General features: G+C 35.4%; 1 protein-coding gene across 5 annotated transcripts in view; it reads right to left on the bottom strand.

Annotated features, from left to right (window-relative positions):
• The window catches only part of PCCA (propionyl-CoA carboxylase subunit alpha), a 330,985-nt gene that overhangs the window by 313,423 nt on the left and 1,519 nt on the right, over nt 1-16,043 (bottom strand). For 4 of the 5 annotated variants that reach the window (XR_001367552.2, XM_006195197.2, XM_032496717.1 and 1 more), the window contains exons 2-4: nt 8,277-8,354; nt 3,746-3,793; nt 3,565-3,633 (exon numbers count right to left, since the gene is read on the bottom strand). Coding sequence is in view for 4 of the 5 variants with exons in the window: in XM_006195197.2 (XP_006195259.1) it covers nt 3,565-3,633; nt 3,746-3,793; nt 8,277-8,354 (195 nt within the window). In the remaining variant the exon portion in view is untranslated. Of the gene's footprint in view, nt 1-3,564; nt 3,634-3,745; nt 3,794-8,272; nt 8,355-16,043 lie in introns of those variants that run through there. The other variant, XM_032496718.1, reaches the window with a different exon arrangement.

A 16,043-nucleotide genomic window follows, 5' to 3' on the forward strand; every position in this document is an offset into this window, starting at 1 on the left:
TGAAGGGGCGGGGAGGGAGCACTAATCTACTCAGCAGGGAGAAGACAAATACTTATTATCAGTTGTGGTTTAATATAAAGGAAAAAGTCTCCTCCGGAAATGAGAAATCATGGGCCGCTTTAACAGAGGGAAAGAGGGGTGTGTTTGTGTGTATGTGTGTAGTTTCGTCTTGTTTTCTCCTCCATCCTCAAAATTCAACAACCATCATGCTACTAATATAAAAATTAGTCCCAGATCAGAGATACCCGGGACAGCCTGGTAGAATATAGCAAATACTCAACAGAGCTAAATCTACTACCCAAACCATGCAGAGTTCAACAATAAAATACCAAATATGAGGTCATAAGCCAAAAGCTACCAACAGGAAGAAACAATCTATTGCCAGGAAGAGGCAGAAATAGAAGTAAATACATAGGAACTTGAAGTAATATAACAAAATGATAGAACCTTTAAAATAAGTATGCTGAAGATAAGACATGAAAGGACTCTAATACATAAGAAACAAAACAAATCAAAACACAACACAGGCAGATTCAAAAAGGAGGAGTAGACCCAACAGATTCCTCAACAGACAGCAAAGATGACAAACACAACCAAAGTAATTATTGCGTCAGGCAATTTTCATCAGTGAATGCAAAAATATTAAATAAGAGGTTATGGTAGGACAAAATATTCATGTGGATTCAAAGATTTACCCCTCCAAAATTTTTTTAAATGAGGAATATTACTCAATCTATAAAAGAGAATGAAATAACGCCATTTGCAGTAATATGGACGGACCTAGAGATAATCATAGTAAAGTAAGTCAAAGACATATGATACCACTTTTATATGGAATCTAAAAAAGTGAGACAAATGCACTTACAGAACAGAAACAGACTCACAGACAGAGAAAACTTACAGTGACCAAAGGGAAAAGGGGGAAGAGGTCGGGGTAGGAAGGATGAATTAGGAGTTTGGGATCAACAGATACACACTATGATATATAAAATATACAACAAAGACCTACTGCATAGCACAGAGAACTACAGCTAATATCTTGTAATAATCTATAATGGAAAATAATCTGAAAGAGAATATGAATATATATATTATATATATAACTGAATCACTGTGCTGTACACCTGAAACTAACACTTTGTAAATCTACTATATTTAAATTTAAAAAGAGGGAACAAATGCACCATTTTAATAGAGAGGACCAATGGAAGAAAACTGCATAAGCACCTTTAAAAGCCAGCTTTTTCTTATTCAACATTAATTGTTTACAAGTTAGTTTGCTTCCTTTCTTTGTGTGACTTATCATTTAATAGCTATAGTAACTGTTAGCCTTTCCCCCTACTTTACTATTTAAAAATTAGTTGTTTTTAACATAAAATTAATAGTTTGCACAATCAACAGTTGCAGTCTTCCTGCTTTAATATTTACATTTCAATTTATGGCATTAACATAGGAAGCACATTAGGTATTTTACTCCAAGTTGTATTTAAAGTGCTTTTCCTCTTAAAAATAAATACTGAAACATTTACAATACACCTAAATAGCATGCCTTGTTCATAATACCAAGACTGTAAAGCTGATTAGATAGGACAGTAACTTTTGTGATCACATGTTAAAGAAACAAAATGTGCTGTTAGAGGAATTCACTTTTTTGTCTTTCTTGAGGCTGAAACAAAAACCAAATACATCTGACGCTACTGCTAAAGCTTAAATCAAATTTTGAACATTCTAACCATTATTATTACCCTGCTTTTACTTACAGAATCTTGCTAGAAATGGATTTAATGGAAGTCATATTAAGAGGAAATTCTGAGCACAAATTGCTTCCCATTGTAGGGCCTGGCAAATCTTATTCTAAATTATATATTATCATCTCTGGTATACTCACTTTTACTTTCAGCCAAAGGGGGCTAAAAGTCTTTAAAATATAACAGCTATCATCTCTGCTTTAGGAAGGATAAATGACAAAGACTTAAAACTCAGACCAACTCTTCTGAAACCAGTTTTGCCAAAGTCTGGAAAGTGACGGTCTACCTCTAGATCAAAATACAAAGCTAGAAATGTAAAAATAAGAAAAGTTTGTCATGCTATCGGGGCAACTTACAGAAGTAGATTATTCTATAATACCAACATTGAAATATAAGTAAAAAGGAAAAAATTGAGATGTAAGTAATTCTGGAATATCCACGCCAACAGTCAACTCCATGAGAACACAGCATAGAGAACACTCACAAAAAGGTAAGTGAAAAGGTTACTGCCAGATTTGAAATAAAAACAGTGATTTTCCATAATTCAAACATTTTTCTCCCTCAATTTATCTATGAATGAAAACACGGCCTGAGCTAATACACCAAAATTAAACACAAAATGAGAAAAGTGATGTTTAAATCTACTACCAGCTTGATGGAGACACAAATTTACTTCTGGAGGATTTTGCTGTTGATAAATGTCTTAGCTTACCAATCAAAAAAAGACATTAAAATATAGTTTTTTCACTATTTCATGAATATTTTGTGAGGAATATAAACTACTGAGATATCACAGTTGAAACAGATTATTAGTAAGAAGCCAGAAACCAATACTCAAAAAAATAAAAAAGTATATACGCAAAACAAGTTTTCTTTATTTGCTTGATTTAATTGCTTTTAAGTAAAAAAGAAATATTTTAAATGCTAAATATTTTAAATCCTGTCATATAAACTAGATAAGATACTTAACCTTTATTTGGGGGAAATTAGAATAGCTTGCAATTGTTTCCATTTTGTTTTTTAAAAAAGAAAGAGTCACAGTAAGACAAAATGAACAACAAATTTCTAGATAAAATTTTAAAACCACAAAAATTGAAAATTCTTTACATTGAACTATTATATGATAAAAGGTGACATTACCAATAGGTTTTCTTATCAAAAGTAGCATGAAAGAATGAAAAACAGTAACATATTAAAGTATGACTACTTATATTTCATTCCATAAAGTCCCAATAATTTACATACTTTTCCTATAGGATTCATTCACTCATTCATAGTTTATTACTGCTTAAAAATGTCTGCTGTGCTTAAAAACTCCCCATAAAATTATATATCATTCACTGCTTTATGCTATACCCTCTTTTGTTCATGTCCAATTAGTATTAGCCTATCTTTCCTTTACCAAATTTCAGCTGAACTTGGTAAAGCATTTAGGAAGGTTAAACAATTTTAGCATCCCCTTAGTGACACTGGCATTATGCTGTGAGGAAATGTGCTCTCATAAGGCAGCATCGCATAAACATTTCATTAATCTTTGAATCTAAGTTTCTCATGCTTTGTCTAAATGTCCTTGGTGACCAGAATCAGTCTACCGAATTTTTATTCTATGCTAGGCTTTTAAAACCTTGAAAATAAAATACTTAAGACATACACTGAAGATACTAAGATGCTCCCATTTTGCTTAATATAAGAGTGAGCAATTAGTTTTTTTTTAATTGTGTAACTTTTCAGGCCAAGGAAAAAAACCAACATCTTTCACTTTTTTTCTGTTTGACCCAAAATAAGGTACTGATTCAAATAAAGCAAATATACTTACAGAACTAGCATCAACATCACTGTGGATGGCAACCGTCTTAATGCCCATCTTCTTGCAAGTTTTAATTACCTACATTAAAATACATTAATGATACCTATTAAGAGTAATTCATATTTAAAGAGGTTTAAAAATAATAAAACTCACAAAGTAAAATGGAAAATAAGATTAAAATTCGACTCACTCTGCATGCAATTTCTCCTCTATTAGCAACAAGAATTTTATCAAAAGTCTAAAAAGAGAAAAAACATGTAAGAAATTGTTACATTCAAAAAAAAAGAAAAGAAAAGAAACTGTTACTCTCACTTTGGGACCAGGAAAGACTCAGTTTTTCCACAGCTAACATTGGGCATGATCCTAATAAACATTACTTCCTACAGTAGTATTAAATATGATACATATGTTCATTTACAACCAGGCTGCTACTGAACTCATCTACCAGATGAAGATCTGGCCCTATAATCATTTTGTTAAGGCATCAATTGACTAGGTTCAATAATTCATAATTGAACTGAATTCTCTTGCCAAAAGATAATCTTCAAATGATATTTCAGCATACCAAAAAAAAGTAGACAAAACTGTTTACAATTTACTTGATAATTTATTTTCTAAATTCAGGGAAATCTAAATGTTATGAATAGTTTGTCAAACGGAAATTTGATATAATTTATATGCCATCTCTTTGGGGTTGGGGCATAGCATTAAAATAATATTTTCAATAACTCAGAGCAGATACTATCCAAAGAGTCCCAGACCAAGCAGATTATGCTACTTGAGTGCACTGTTAAGTTTGAAAACCACCAAATTTTGAAGCAGCTGAGGCCACAAAATTGAACAAGTAGTTCTATTCTGTGTAGGGCTAGAGATCTAAATTCTAAGCCAAACTGCCACTACTGACCACTATTTGATGCTAAGCAAATCAAACTCTACAGGTCCTGATTTCCATATGTATAAACTGGAAGTATTCTACTGGGAAATTATTTAATAAGGTTTTCTTCCTACTCTAAAATTGTCCAGACTAATCCTTTTAAAGAAATGCACACACACAGTTATAAATAATTTGCATGCAATACATTTCAGTACACAATGATTTCTGGGCTAGTGAATTGTCCCAAGTTAAATAAACTTAAAGTTTTAGCGATATTTCTAAAAGAAAAGTTAAAGTTACATATGATTTTAAAAGTATTTTTAAATAACTTACAGCAATTTTTAAGTTGAAGTACACCCAATTTACAAAGTTGTGTTAATTTCTGGTGTACAGCATAATGATTCATTTATACACATATATTCCTTTTCATATTATTTTTCATTATAGGCCATTACAAGGTATTGAATATAGTTCCCTGTGCTATACAGTAGGACCTTGTTGTTTATCTATTTTATATACAGTAGTACCTACAAATCCCAAACTCCCACCCCCTCCCCACCCCCTTTCCCCACAGGTAACCATAGTTTGTTTTCTGTCTGTAAGCTTGTCTTCGTTTTGTAAATAAGTTCATTTTTTGCCTTTTCTTTTTTTAAGATTTCACATGTAAGTGATATCATATGGTAATTTTATTTCTCTTTCTGGCTTACTTCACTTAGTATGATGATCTCCAGGTCCATCCATGTTGCTGCAAATGCATTATTTTATTCTTTTTTATGGCTGAGTAGTATTCTGATATATATATTTCCATGTCTTGGCTATTGTAAATAGTGCTGCTATGAACACTGGGGTGCAAGTATCTTTCTGAATTAGAATTTCTTCCAGGTATGTGCCCAGGAGTGGGATTGTTGGATCATGGGGTAAGTCAGTTTTTCAAGGGATCTCCATACTGTTTTCCATAACGGCTGCACCAAACTACCTTCCCACCAACACTGTAGGAGGATTCGCTTTTCTCCACATGCTCTCCTATTTGCAGCAATATTTTAACCTGACAGGGAGTCACAGAATCTTAGGATTGGAAAAGCCCTTCAAAGTCTTGTTTTAACCTTTGTATCACACATGGCTTAGGCCACCAAACTGGGACAAGCCTCTGCCTTAAAAACTGATAAATTCCTAGTATGACTCCTGAGTCACTCTGAGCCTTGAGCAGATAGGCCCTTATAATATCTTAATCTCACCTCAGGCCTGAGACTATAAAATCATCTCCTTTTCTATACCCAAATGTTCATAGTAAACCCCTGTTAATCAGTAAGCATACACTAAGAAAAAAGCGTTCATGGTTCCTTGAGCTGCAGAAGACCTAAACAAGCAATTCTCCAAAGAAGACATACAAATGGCCAATAGGCACATGAAAAAATGCTCAATACCGCTAATCAACAGAGAAATGCAAATCAAAACTACAATGAAATATCACTTCACACCAGTCAGAATGGCCATTATTGAAAAGTCCACAAATAATAAATGCTGAAGAGGCTGTGGAGAATACACTGTTGGTGGGAATGTAGTTTGGTGCAGCCATTATGGAAAACAGTATGGAGATTCCTCAAAAGACTAAAAACAGCCTTACCATATGATTTAGCAACCCTACTCCTGGGCATATATCCAAAGGGAACCTTAATTCAAAAATATACATGTACCCCAATGTTCATAGCAGCACTATTTACAATAGCCAAGACATGGAAACAACCTAAATGTCCATGACAGATGACTGGATTAAAAAGTTTGGTATATTTATTCAATGGAATACTACTTGGGCATAAAAAATAAAATAATGCCATCTGCAGCAACATGGATGGACCTGGAGATTGTTATTTTAAATGAAGTAAGCCAGAAAGAGAAAGAAAAATACCATATGATATCACTTATATGTGGAATCTAAAAAAAAAAAAAGACAAACAAACTTATTTACAAAACATAAACAGACTCAGAGACATAGAAAACCAACTTATGATTACCAAGGGGGTAAGGGGGTGGGAAGGGATAAATTGGAAGTTTGAGGTTTGCAGATACTAATATATATAAAATAGATAAACAAGTTCATACTGTATAAAACAGGGAACTATATTCAATATTTTTTGGGAACTTAATGGTGAGAAATAATATGAAAACAAATATATGTATGTTCCAATATGACTGAAGTATCATGCTGTACATCAGAAACTGACACAACATTGTAAACCGACTATACTTCTATAAAATATATATATATACCAAAAATTTCTTTAACAAATATGTATTACCAAAAATCAGATCTACCTGCACTTAAGACAGTAATAATAAACAAGCCATTCTGAATGGCTACAAGGATCCCTTCAAGTAGAAAGATCCAATTAAATGGAGCCCTCAAGAAAAGAGTGAGGCTACCAACTTGGTCTGAATATGCACCTGGACTACCAATAGGTGCCAAAAAGTATTGCAGATTTTTTCATGACTGTAGATATCATACAGTTTTTCCACGATTTCCTTAGACAAAAGCACAGCTAAGGAGATGGCAAAGACAGCCAGCAGCAGATTTGATTTCAAATGTTTACGAAAAAATATATACCTGCTTAGTGGATTCCAAAGGGAGGACTCTCTTTAAATGTCCAAAACCAAAGTAGTTACATGCACTTTTATTTATTTTCAATAATTTCTGACTCTGGAACATGGCCTCCTAAATAAATGCTAGCTAACCACTAATACTGACTACCTAACATGTGCAGAAATGTACATGCACACATGCACCCCAAGACATACCATCTATGTGGAAATTTTTATATTAAACTAAAGATTTCATAGCAGAGAATTTATCATAGCTAATTCATCAGGACCTGTGCCATCCAATAAAGTAATCACTAGCTACATGAGGCTACTGAGCACTTCAAATGTGGATAATCAAAGTGAGATATGCAGAAGTGTAAATTAAACACTGGATTTAGAAACCATCGTACAAATTTTAAGTATCTCATTGCGACTTTTCATATTGATATGTTGAAATAACATTCTAGATACTGAGTTAAAATATTAAAATAATTTAACTTGTTTCTTTTTATTTTTAATATGGCTATTAGAAAATATAAAATTACATATGCCCTGCAGTTGTGTCCACATTATACTTCTATTGAACTGCAATGATACAGACCCTTTCCTTCTCCAAGCCTCCAGATTCTTTTAAGTAGTTTTATATACTTCAACAGATAATTTAGAAGCCTATTTCATTCTCAAATAATCATCCACATTAGTTCTACTTTCATGACATACAATTTGAACAATCTCTTCTCAACCAGAACTCTTCTGCCTTCTTTGATGCCTTCACTGTCACCAAATCATGTTCCATCTCCAATCACCACTTCTAGTCCCTTTATTTCTCCTATTACAAGCCTCAAAGATTATCATATAACAAAATTTTAACTGAAGTTCCCTTGTCCCAAAATGTGCAATACACATAATTGCCTTCAGTCAAAATTAATCATACAAATATTAAGTAAATGGAAAAAAATCAATAGTTTAATTAAGATCTCTTAACCACCCAGTCTAAGAGAGAATGTTGTATTAGTTATTCTGCTGAAAACAAAGGAAACACATTGTAAATTTACTGAACTTGTAGTAGAGATACAAGAACATTAAAGATTCAGGCTGAGGTCCACAATGAAAAAGAGGAACAAAGACTGAGCACCTATAAAACTATGAAGTAGAGCAATAAATAATTAACAGCATCAATAAAATTTAATCTGCCCAGTGAACACAATATGGAGACAAGAAAGTAAAACCATTGTAAGTTAGCCATTAAAAGCATTTTTTAAATACTTACTTTTTCATTAGAATCATATCCTGCTGAACAAAGACTACGAGACACCCGTAAGTTCTGTCTTGAATAATGTGGAACATGCTACAAAAAAATAAAAGTGAAATAAATTACATACACTTGAATGAGCTTTAAAATTATTTTTCAAGGTAATTCTTCCAGTATGCTTCTAGCTACAGTATTTCATCAATCAATATATGTAGTTCTAAGCAGTATGACATAATTATAGAAGGTAAATCACAACAAAATACATCCTTCTGCCACACATGAGAAACCAAAAGCATTGAAACAATCTTCAGAAAAGTATAATAAGAGTCAATGGGTCACAATGTTCATAGCAGCGCTATTTACAACAGCTAAGACAAGGAAGCAACCTAAATGTCCATCAACCAATGAATGGATAAAGAAAATGGGGGGGGGGGGTATATAATGGCATATTACTCAGCCATAAAAAAGAATGAAATAATGCCACTTACAGCAACATGGATGGACCTACAGAGTATTATAATAAGTGAAGTCAGACAAAGACAAGTATCATATGATACCACTTATATGTAGAATCTAAAAAAATGGCACAAATAAACTTATTTACAAAACAGAAACAGACTCAAAAACACAGAAAACAAACTTATGGTCATGAAAGGGGGAAGAGGGAAATGGGATAAATTAGATTAGCAGTTTGGGGTTAACAGATATACACTACTATACATAAAACAGATAAACAAGGACCTACTGTATGGCACAGGGAACTATATTCAATATCTTGTCATAACCTATAACGGAAAAGAATCTGAAAAAGAATAGACATACGTATGTGTGTGTATAACTGAATCACTTTGCTGTACACCTGAAACTAACATTGTAAATTCAAAAAACAGAGGCAATGTGTCAAATAAAATTTGAAGAAAGGTCTTTCTGTTCATGCAAACTGATATGGCAGGATCAGAATGCCACACACCACATAGAACTTTGTATAACATAAAACAAGAGTAAACAGCATACCAGCTTCCTATCAATTTTATAAAATGAAACGAAACTGTTTACATTTTTACAAATTCTCCCTAATGTCATAAGGCACATAATGGTCTGTTGCAGGAACATGTCAACACATCCTTTTACAAAAGGCAAAATCATACACGTGTCTTTAATCACTAACAAATAAAGGGCATAACTGATTCCTGATGGCAAAAAACAAATGTAAGTCTTCCAGAGACAAAACATAATCGGGGATAGGCGTTTTAGGTATTCTAATTAGCTTTGGAGAGTAAGAATAAAGTGATGTTTATGTCTGGGGAGGGGAACACTTCAAAAAGCAGCATACCCCTTGGGAAAGGACTCTGGGAGAAGAAATCAAGGAGCCTGAGCTCCAATCCTAGCACAGCCTGACACGATTTCTAGGATTTGAGCAAACCACTTTAACCTCTCTGCCATCTACTGAGAAATGAAAGCTTAGATGAATTTTCTCCAAGGTCCCTACTAACCTACACCACTATTATTCAAAAACCAAGAGGGTGTTTTCAACATGTGCAAGAATCTGACGATTACTGAAGGATATGCGGTTAATCCAAACTGAACATTTGGGCCAAGAAGATGGTAACATGGATCTAACTGCTGAACTGCTCCACGAGTAACAAATGCAGAGGAGCTACTAATGAAAACAGAATTAATTTCACAGATTCAAATAAATATGACTTATGCATTAAGTTCCTAGGACACCTTTAGGAATAAAAACCTCAGGAACTCTTATCTCATCAAACGGGCTCATGAAAAATAGTTTAAGCTAAACTTGGGCCCAGCAGGAGAGTTTCTAACCCAGAACAATTTAGAAATTTCTAAGTTGCCAAGCTCTAAGAAATGTTTGGATCAGCTAACTCAACGTATACTACATTAACTTTCAGGAAACTACCAATAACAACACTAGAAAAAAAATGTCTACACGATACAGTTCTTAAAACTAAATCAACTCTATTAGAGATTGCACTTTGCCAAAATGTAGAAAAGGTAGCACTATACCTAACTGGTCAAACAGGGTTTTTTTTTTAATCTTTTTATTACTATTCTAAAATACTTCGTTCTGAAGATCTAACAGACTATTTTACCACCATTAACAAAAAAAAGCATATAGCTTGTACACATATGAGTTTGTAATAATGTGACCCAAAATTTTGAAAACATAGATGCCCCTGGTTAGCCAAGTAACTAGAAGTAGAAATGGCACAAGCAGTCAGAACTGTAACAGCAGAACAAACTACTAAGGAAAAACAAGGGTTTGGGCCATTCCCACAGCAAGTCCAAAGTGGTTTGCAGTCGGTCCCACAAAGGCTCTGTTCACTCCTGGAACGCCTTCATGGAAGTTTAAAGTTATAAAGAATACAAATCAAAAATCAGACAATTTTGTAGAGCTACAACATACATTTTTTTTTTAATGCAAGGAACAAGTCAGTAGAAATCTGCTAATTCAGACCTCTACACAGAATTTTAATGCCCATTGTTTTTGTTAGGCATATTAACAAACTAGCTACAAGCCCAGACCAAAATTCTTTTAATACACTTCCTAGAACAGGAGTTCAAGGGAAAAATTTAATCAACCCCATTATAAAGACTATTTAGCCTATCACAGTCAAAAAGAGAAATGTCAGTGTATGCAAAATGGCTTCCCAATAGCATATGTCACTCGTTCGGTTCTGCAAGAATAAAGACTTCCTATATTTTCCACACTTAGAAAAGTTAACAGTGTGGCACGTGGGAAGCAGCACAACCCTCAGAGCCACAAGACCTGGGTCCACTCTTAGCTCCACTGCTTTGTAGGTATGCAACATTCAGCAAATGATTTCTCTGAATCCCAGTTTTCACATATAAAATATAGTTGATGACACCTCCCCTGCTTTCCCAGAGAGCTGTTTAAAAAAAAAAATCAAACAAGCCTATAAACTGTAAAACACCAAGAAAATGTAAGGTATTACACAAAAACCAAATCCAACTATGCAGCTATAGCTTTCTTTCTTAAAATTATACTAGATGATTTGGGAGTTACCATTAGAAAAGCAGTGTAGTACTTGAGAACTCTACAGAGTTCTCTACACTCAGACAGATTCAGACCTGGGTTCAAATGTTGGCTCTGAAATGTCCTATATATTTCTCGAATACATAGGGAATTTACTCACATGTAAACTGAGGTTAAAAACTACTTGTCTAGGACATAAGGCTGCCATGAGAATTAAATGAGATTGTGTAAAATACCTAACACAGTTTTGCATGTTATAGTAAGCGTACAATAACTATTAACCAAAAAATGGTGGGGGAAATGATACAGCCTTTACACGAACTGAATACATGCCTTCCAGTCATTGCAAAAAAGGAAATATCCTTTTCTAAACTAAGACTGCACCTGCTTTCACATTCTGGATATGGCTTCAGGTGGCAGCCCAAATTGGTAAATCCACTAAACTCATGCTTAAAGAATAGTTTAAATACTAATCCTGCCAATCCAAAAGTTTTGCTCTTAACATAACCACAGCAGCATTCAGGTGAATAATACTAAAACAATTTTGTTGACAGGTTAATTTGTTATCAGAATGCATCCTACTCCAAAAAAGAAACCACCTCAAAACTGTGGGTTAATGGAGCCTTAAGATGATCTTACCAAGGTAAAAGTAAGTATTTGTTAGTGCTTCATCTTCAGAATTTCCAGGGAAGGTCCTCTCTTCCACGTTTCAGGACACAGAGCTAGGAAGCATCAGCCAAGTACTTATTTCAGCATTTTAACGGACCCAGAATGATCTCAGAAAACGCCCTTTAAAAATGCTACCGGAAGTCAGGCTTTTTCACTTCAGCACAGCTTTTCCTTCACAGACACTAGTTAGTCTTCAGGACCTCTCTAGCCATCCCAATCTTCAACTGTCTGCCAAGACCTTCTGTTAAAAGCTAGGCTGAATGTCTAATATTTGAGAGAGATGATCAAATCTCAAGATTCATGTCAATTATTTCTCAGTACAACAGGGGAGGAGGAGACTCAAGATTCTCTGGCTCTGTCTCCACTGTAAACTAGAACACCAGGAAACCATATAAATCAACTCTAAAGCGTCCTCATTTCACCACAGCTGCCAACCAGGCCATTCCTCCCACCTCGCCTGTAGCAGATGCTGGTGGTGTACACCTAGAACACTTCACCAGCCAGTGCAGTGTCCCCAGTTGGTGTATCGACAATTTGTGGCTCACACCTGCTCCCTAGCTTGCCCCACTTGCCTCAACCAGAGTGTTCTCCACCAAACCTGGGAGCCACACCCCTCTCAGCCCACAGCCAATGACTGACTAACAAAGGGTCCAAAAGGCTACACTCCTCACTTTACAGTGGGGCCAATTCAGTAGTGCGACCTGTGCTTTAGAGCTGGCTATCCACCGTGGCAGGCACTCGCCACATACAGGTACGGAGCACTGGAAATACGCCAGCTCAAATTCCGATGTGCTCCAAATGTAAAACACACACCAGATCTGAAGCATTAATACCAAAAAAAAACCTCATTAATGATGTTTTACATTTACATACTGAAATAATATTTTGAATATACTGGTTAAACAAAATACAGTAATATTCATTTCACCTTTTTAAAATTCTTTTAATGTGAGTGCTAGTAAACTTTAAATTACACCTGCAGCCCACATTATACTTTTACTTCACAAGGCTGATGTAGGACAGTTCTTCTCAAACTTGACATTAGCATCACCTGCAGGAGGGTTTGTTAAAACAGACTGCTGGGCTCCAATTCCAGATTTTCTAAACTGGCAAGTGTAGGGAGGAGGTAGAAGATGTGCCTTCCTAACAAGCAGCCAGGTAATGCTGCAGTCAGTGCCCCGCTGGCTGGAGTCCCCGGCTCTGAGAATCACTGCTCCAGAGCTCCCCAGTGGGATGAGACTGAAGCTACTTTCCTTCTGGAGCCCTTTCCTGGCTTAGATGTTTTTCCCCTGCTCTATTCTGCTTTCTTCACTCTTCTCAACTACTACCATCTGCACAAAATCCCTCTTCAGGCTTGGCTTCTAGGAAACCTAAGCACCCCACCTCCATAGAACTGCTTTCACACACTACGACTTTCACCAAGTGCCAGGTTAATAGCAACCAATGAGATAAAAACTATCATTGCATCTTTTGGAAAACAAGTAACAAAGAAGTTTTTTTTACTGGATTGCTAGTTGCCCTTATATAATGAATTCCACAAATTCAGTGCTAGGACAATGTTTGTTTATCCTGATCAATGGATGTTCCTCACTATAAGGCAGCTTTACAGCCTACCCTTCCCTTTTTTCCATAATTGCTATGAAGCTCAAACCAGTTTTTGTCCCCCAAGAAGTATAAATTTGGCCTTTCTCATTTTTACTAAGTGCATTAATATGGTATAATAAAAGTGCTAAAATCAGGTCTGAGTTTGGGTCCTGGATCCACCCCTTAATTGCTGCATGACATTGGGCAACTTACTTAACCTCGGGCAACTTATTTAACCTCAGCTGTAAAAATGAGAATCACTTGAAGATGATTTAAAAATTAAATGTTAACACAGCTTTCCTCCTCCTCTGCCATTTTCAGTAACCCCAGAAACAACTATCAACCTGAGAAGGCGGCTTCTGACTATTCCTTTCCCATACCCATGATACGACCCCACAAACAACAGATAAGATCAACCACCCCTCTGTGTTTTGTAAATTCATTCTCATCATTTTAATGTAACTATTGTCTGGATCTTCCCTCCCAAGCTTCAGCCTTCTGTATCTCTCAAACACTACCATATCCAGAGGCTTAGGTCAAGGACTTAAGAATCACTCTTTCTTCTAAGCAACTCAACATGACTCTTGGAATCATCTAACTCTAGATAAATAAATAAATACTATCCTCCAAAAAATAATTTTCTTTTCCAAATTTACTTTTTCATCCCTGTTCTCCCATTTACCTACATGTTTTTAAAATTGGAATCACTTAACTCCCATTCCTTCACTCTCTTGATCAAAATTGTCACCATCTCTTCCTAGTATTTAAAGAAGGGCTTTGCCAATCACTCCTCTGTTCTGAACCTCATAAGAACAGAATAAAATCCAAAAAGCAGATGTATAAATATTCAAATGTCCATAAGCATTTTATTATGCCAGAAACTGGTTCCTGTAATAATCTTAGAAAACTTCTTTCCCCAAATAATTGTCAGAAATCTATCAGCATGTTGAGAAGATTTACCTCCAGGCAATTCTAAAGCATTTAGATATGCATAAACATTCTTTTCCATGACTAGAAAAGAGAATTACAAATTTTAAGGAGCATAAAGCTTGTGCATTCAAGCTTTATGAGTCCACCATATAACGAGACCATCACTCAGACAAGAGATAATTTGTAACTGGAAAAGCAAGGCTTTGGCATCATGCCATCCAAGGTTCAACTTCTACCTTAGGCAACTATATCCTTAAGTAAACTACTTAACTGCTCTGAGCACTGTTTCCCCTTTTGAAAATGGGGATTTTTTTTCACAAAGTTATTACAAAGGTAAGAAACAACATATGAAAATCAGGTAACATATAAAAGTTCGATGAACTGTAGTAATTATCACAAGCCCAACACCCTGGAGCCACTGAAAAATATAGGCAAAAGAAAAAAATACTAGGTATTTAAACAGAATGTGTTTAAAAAGCAAATACACAAAACAAATAAGACTAACAGATGAACTCTACATGTATCCTAAAAGCAAACAAACTATTAGACTAGCTAAAAAAATGGTGAGAATTCTCTAGAGTCTAGAGTTAGCAATCTGCTTTCCAAGCAATCAAATGGTTTGAGGGTTCGGCATGTGGAATGGGAGAAATAAAATCTTCAAAAGGTTTGGCTTCAAACATAGAATTGGTGGAGTACATTTCAAGTTCATAGAAGAGAAACATGGAGAGAAGCTAAGCAGCAGCTCAAGTACCCGTAAGGTGAGAGTGATCTTCAGAGCTTCTTCCAAGCTCCAGGAGGAATTCTTTACTGGCACAAATACAACTCTCTACTCCAGTCAGTACTGCCACACATTCAGCAACTACTTTGTCCAACACTGTACTAAGGAAACAGAAATAGACAAGATGCAGTCTCTGCCAACACATTAAAAGGATGAAACTGGGCAAGAAAAATCAAAGCTTTTATGTACAGTAAGTGTACAGCAGTAAATACAGTAACAACTTCCCTCTCTCAGCATCACCACTCTAAAATATGGCAGTGGGATCCCTCCCAACTCCAGCAGGAATAAGTTTCCCATGAAGACCAAACCTGACAGCACAGTTGTACAAGGCCCAGCATGGTCTGACTCCTACCTCCCTCCCCAGCACCATCTAATCTCGATACCAAAGCCTCAGTAGGCTTCGTTCAGTTCCTCTATCTTGTCATTCCCTCTGGCCTATAACCGTTGCATGTGCTGCTCTCTCACATATAACACTCACCTCTTCTCTCTTTGCCTAGAAAAGATTCACTTTGTTCTTTAAAACTTGTTTCAATCTTCACTTCCAAAGGAAAACACTCCCTTACTATAAGCATAATTTGAGCAAGTCACATAACACATTGTGCCTCAATTTCTTCATCTGTAAATGGGGATTTTTCATGGCTGTTGTGAGGACTGAATAAATTAATTCAAGCAGAGCACCAGAACAGTACCTAAAACAAAGAGTTCAAAATATTGACTTGGTAAAATCCCTCCGTTTTATTTTCAGAGCACAAGGACCTCTCCCTTAACAGCATTTTACACTTGTTTGTCTCCCTAATAAGACTAAAAC

This window comes from Camelus ferus, chromosome 14 (assembly GCF_009834535.1).
Source record: "Camelus ferus isolate YT-003-E chromosome 14, BCGSAC_Cfer_1.0, whole genome shotgun sequence".
Taxonomy (NCBI): Eukaryota; Metazoa; Chordata; class Mammalia; order Artiodactyla; family Camelidae; genus Camelus; species Camelus ferus.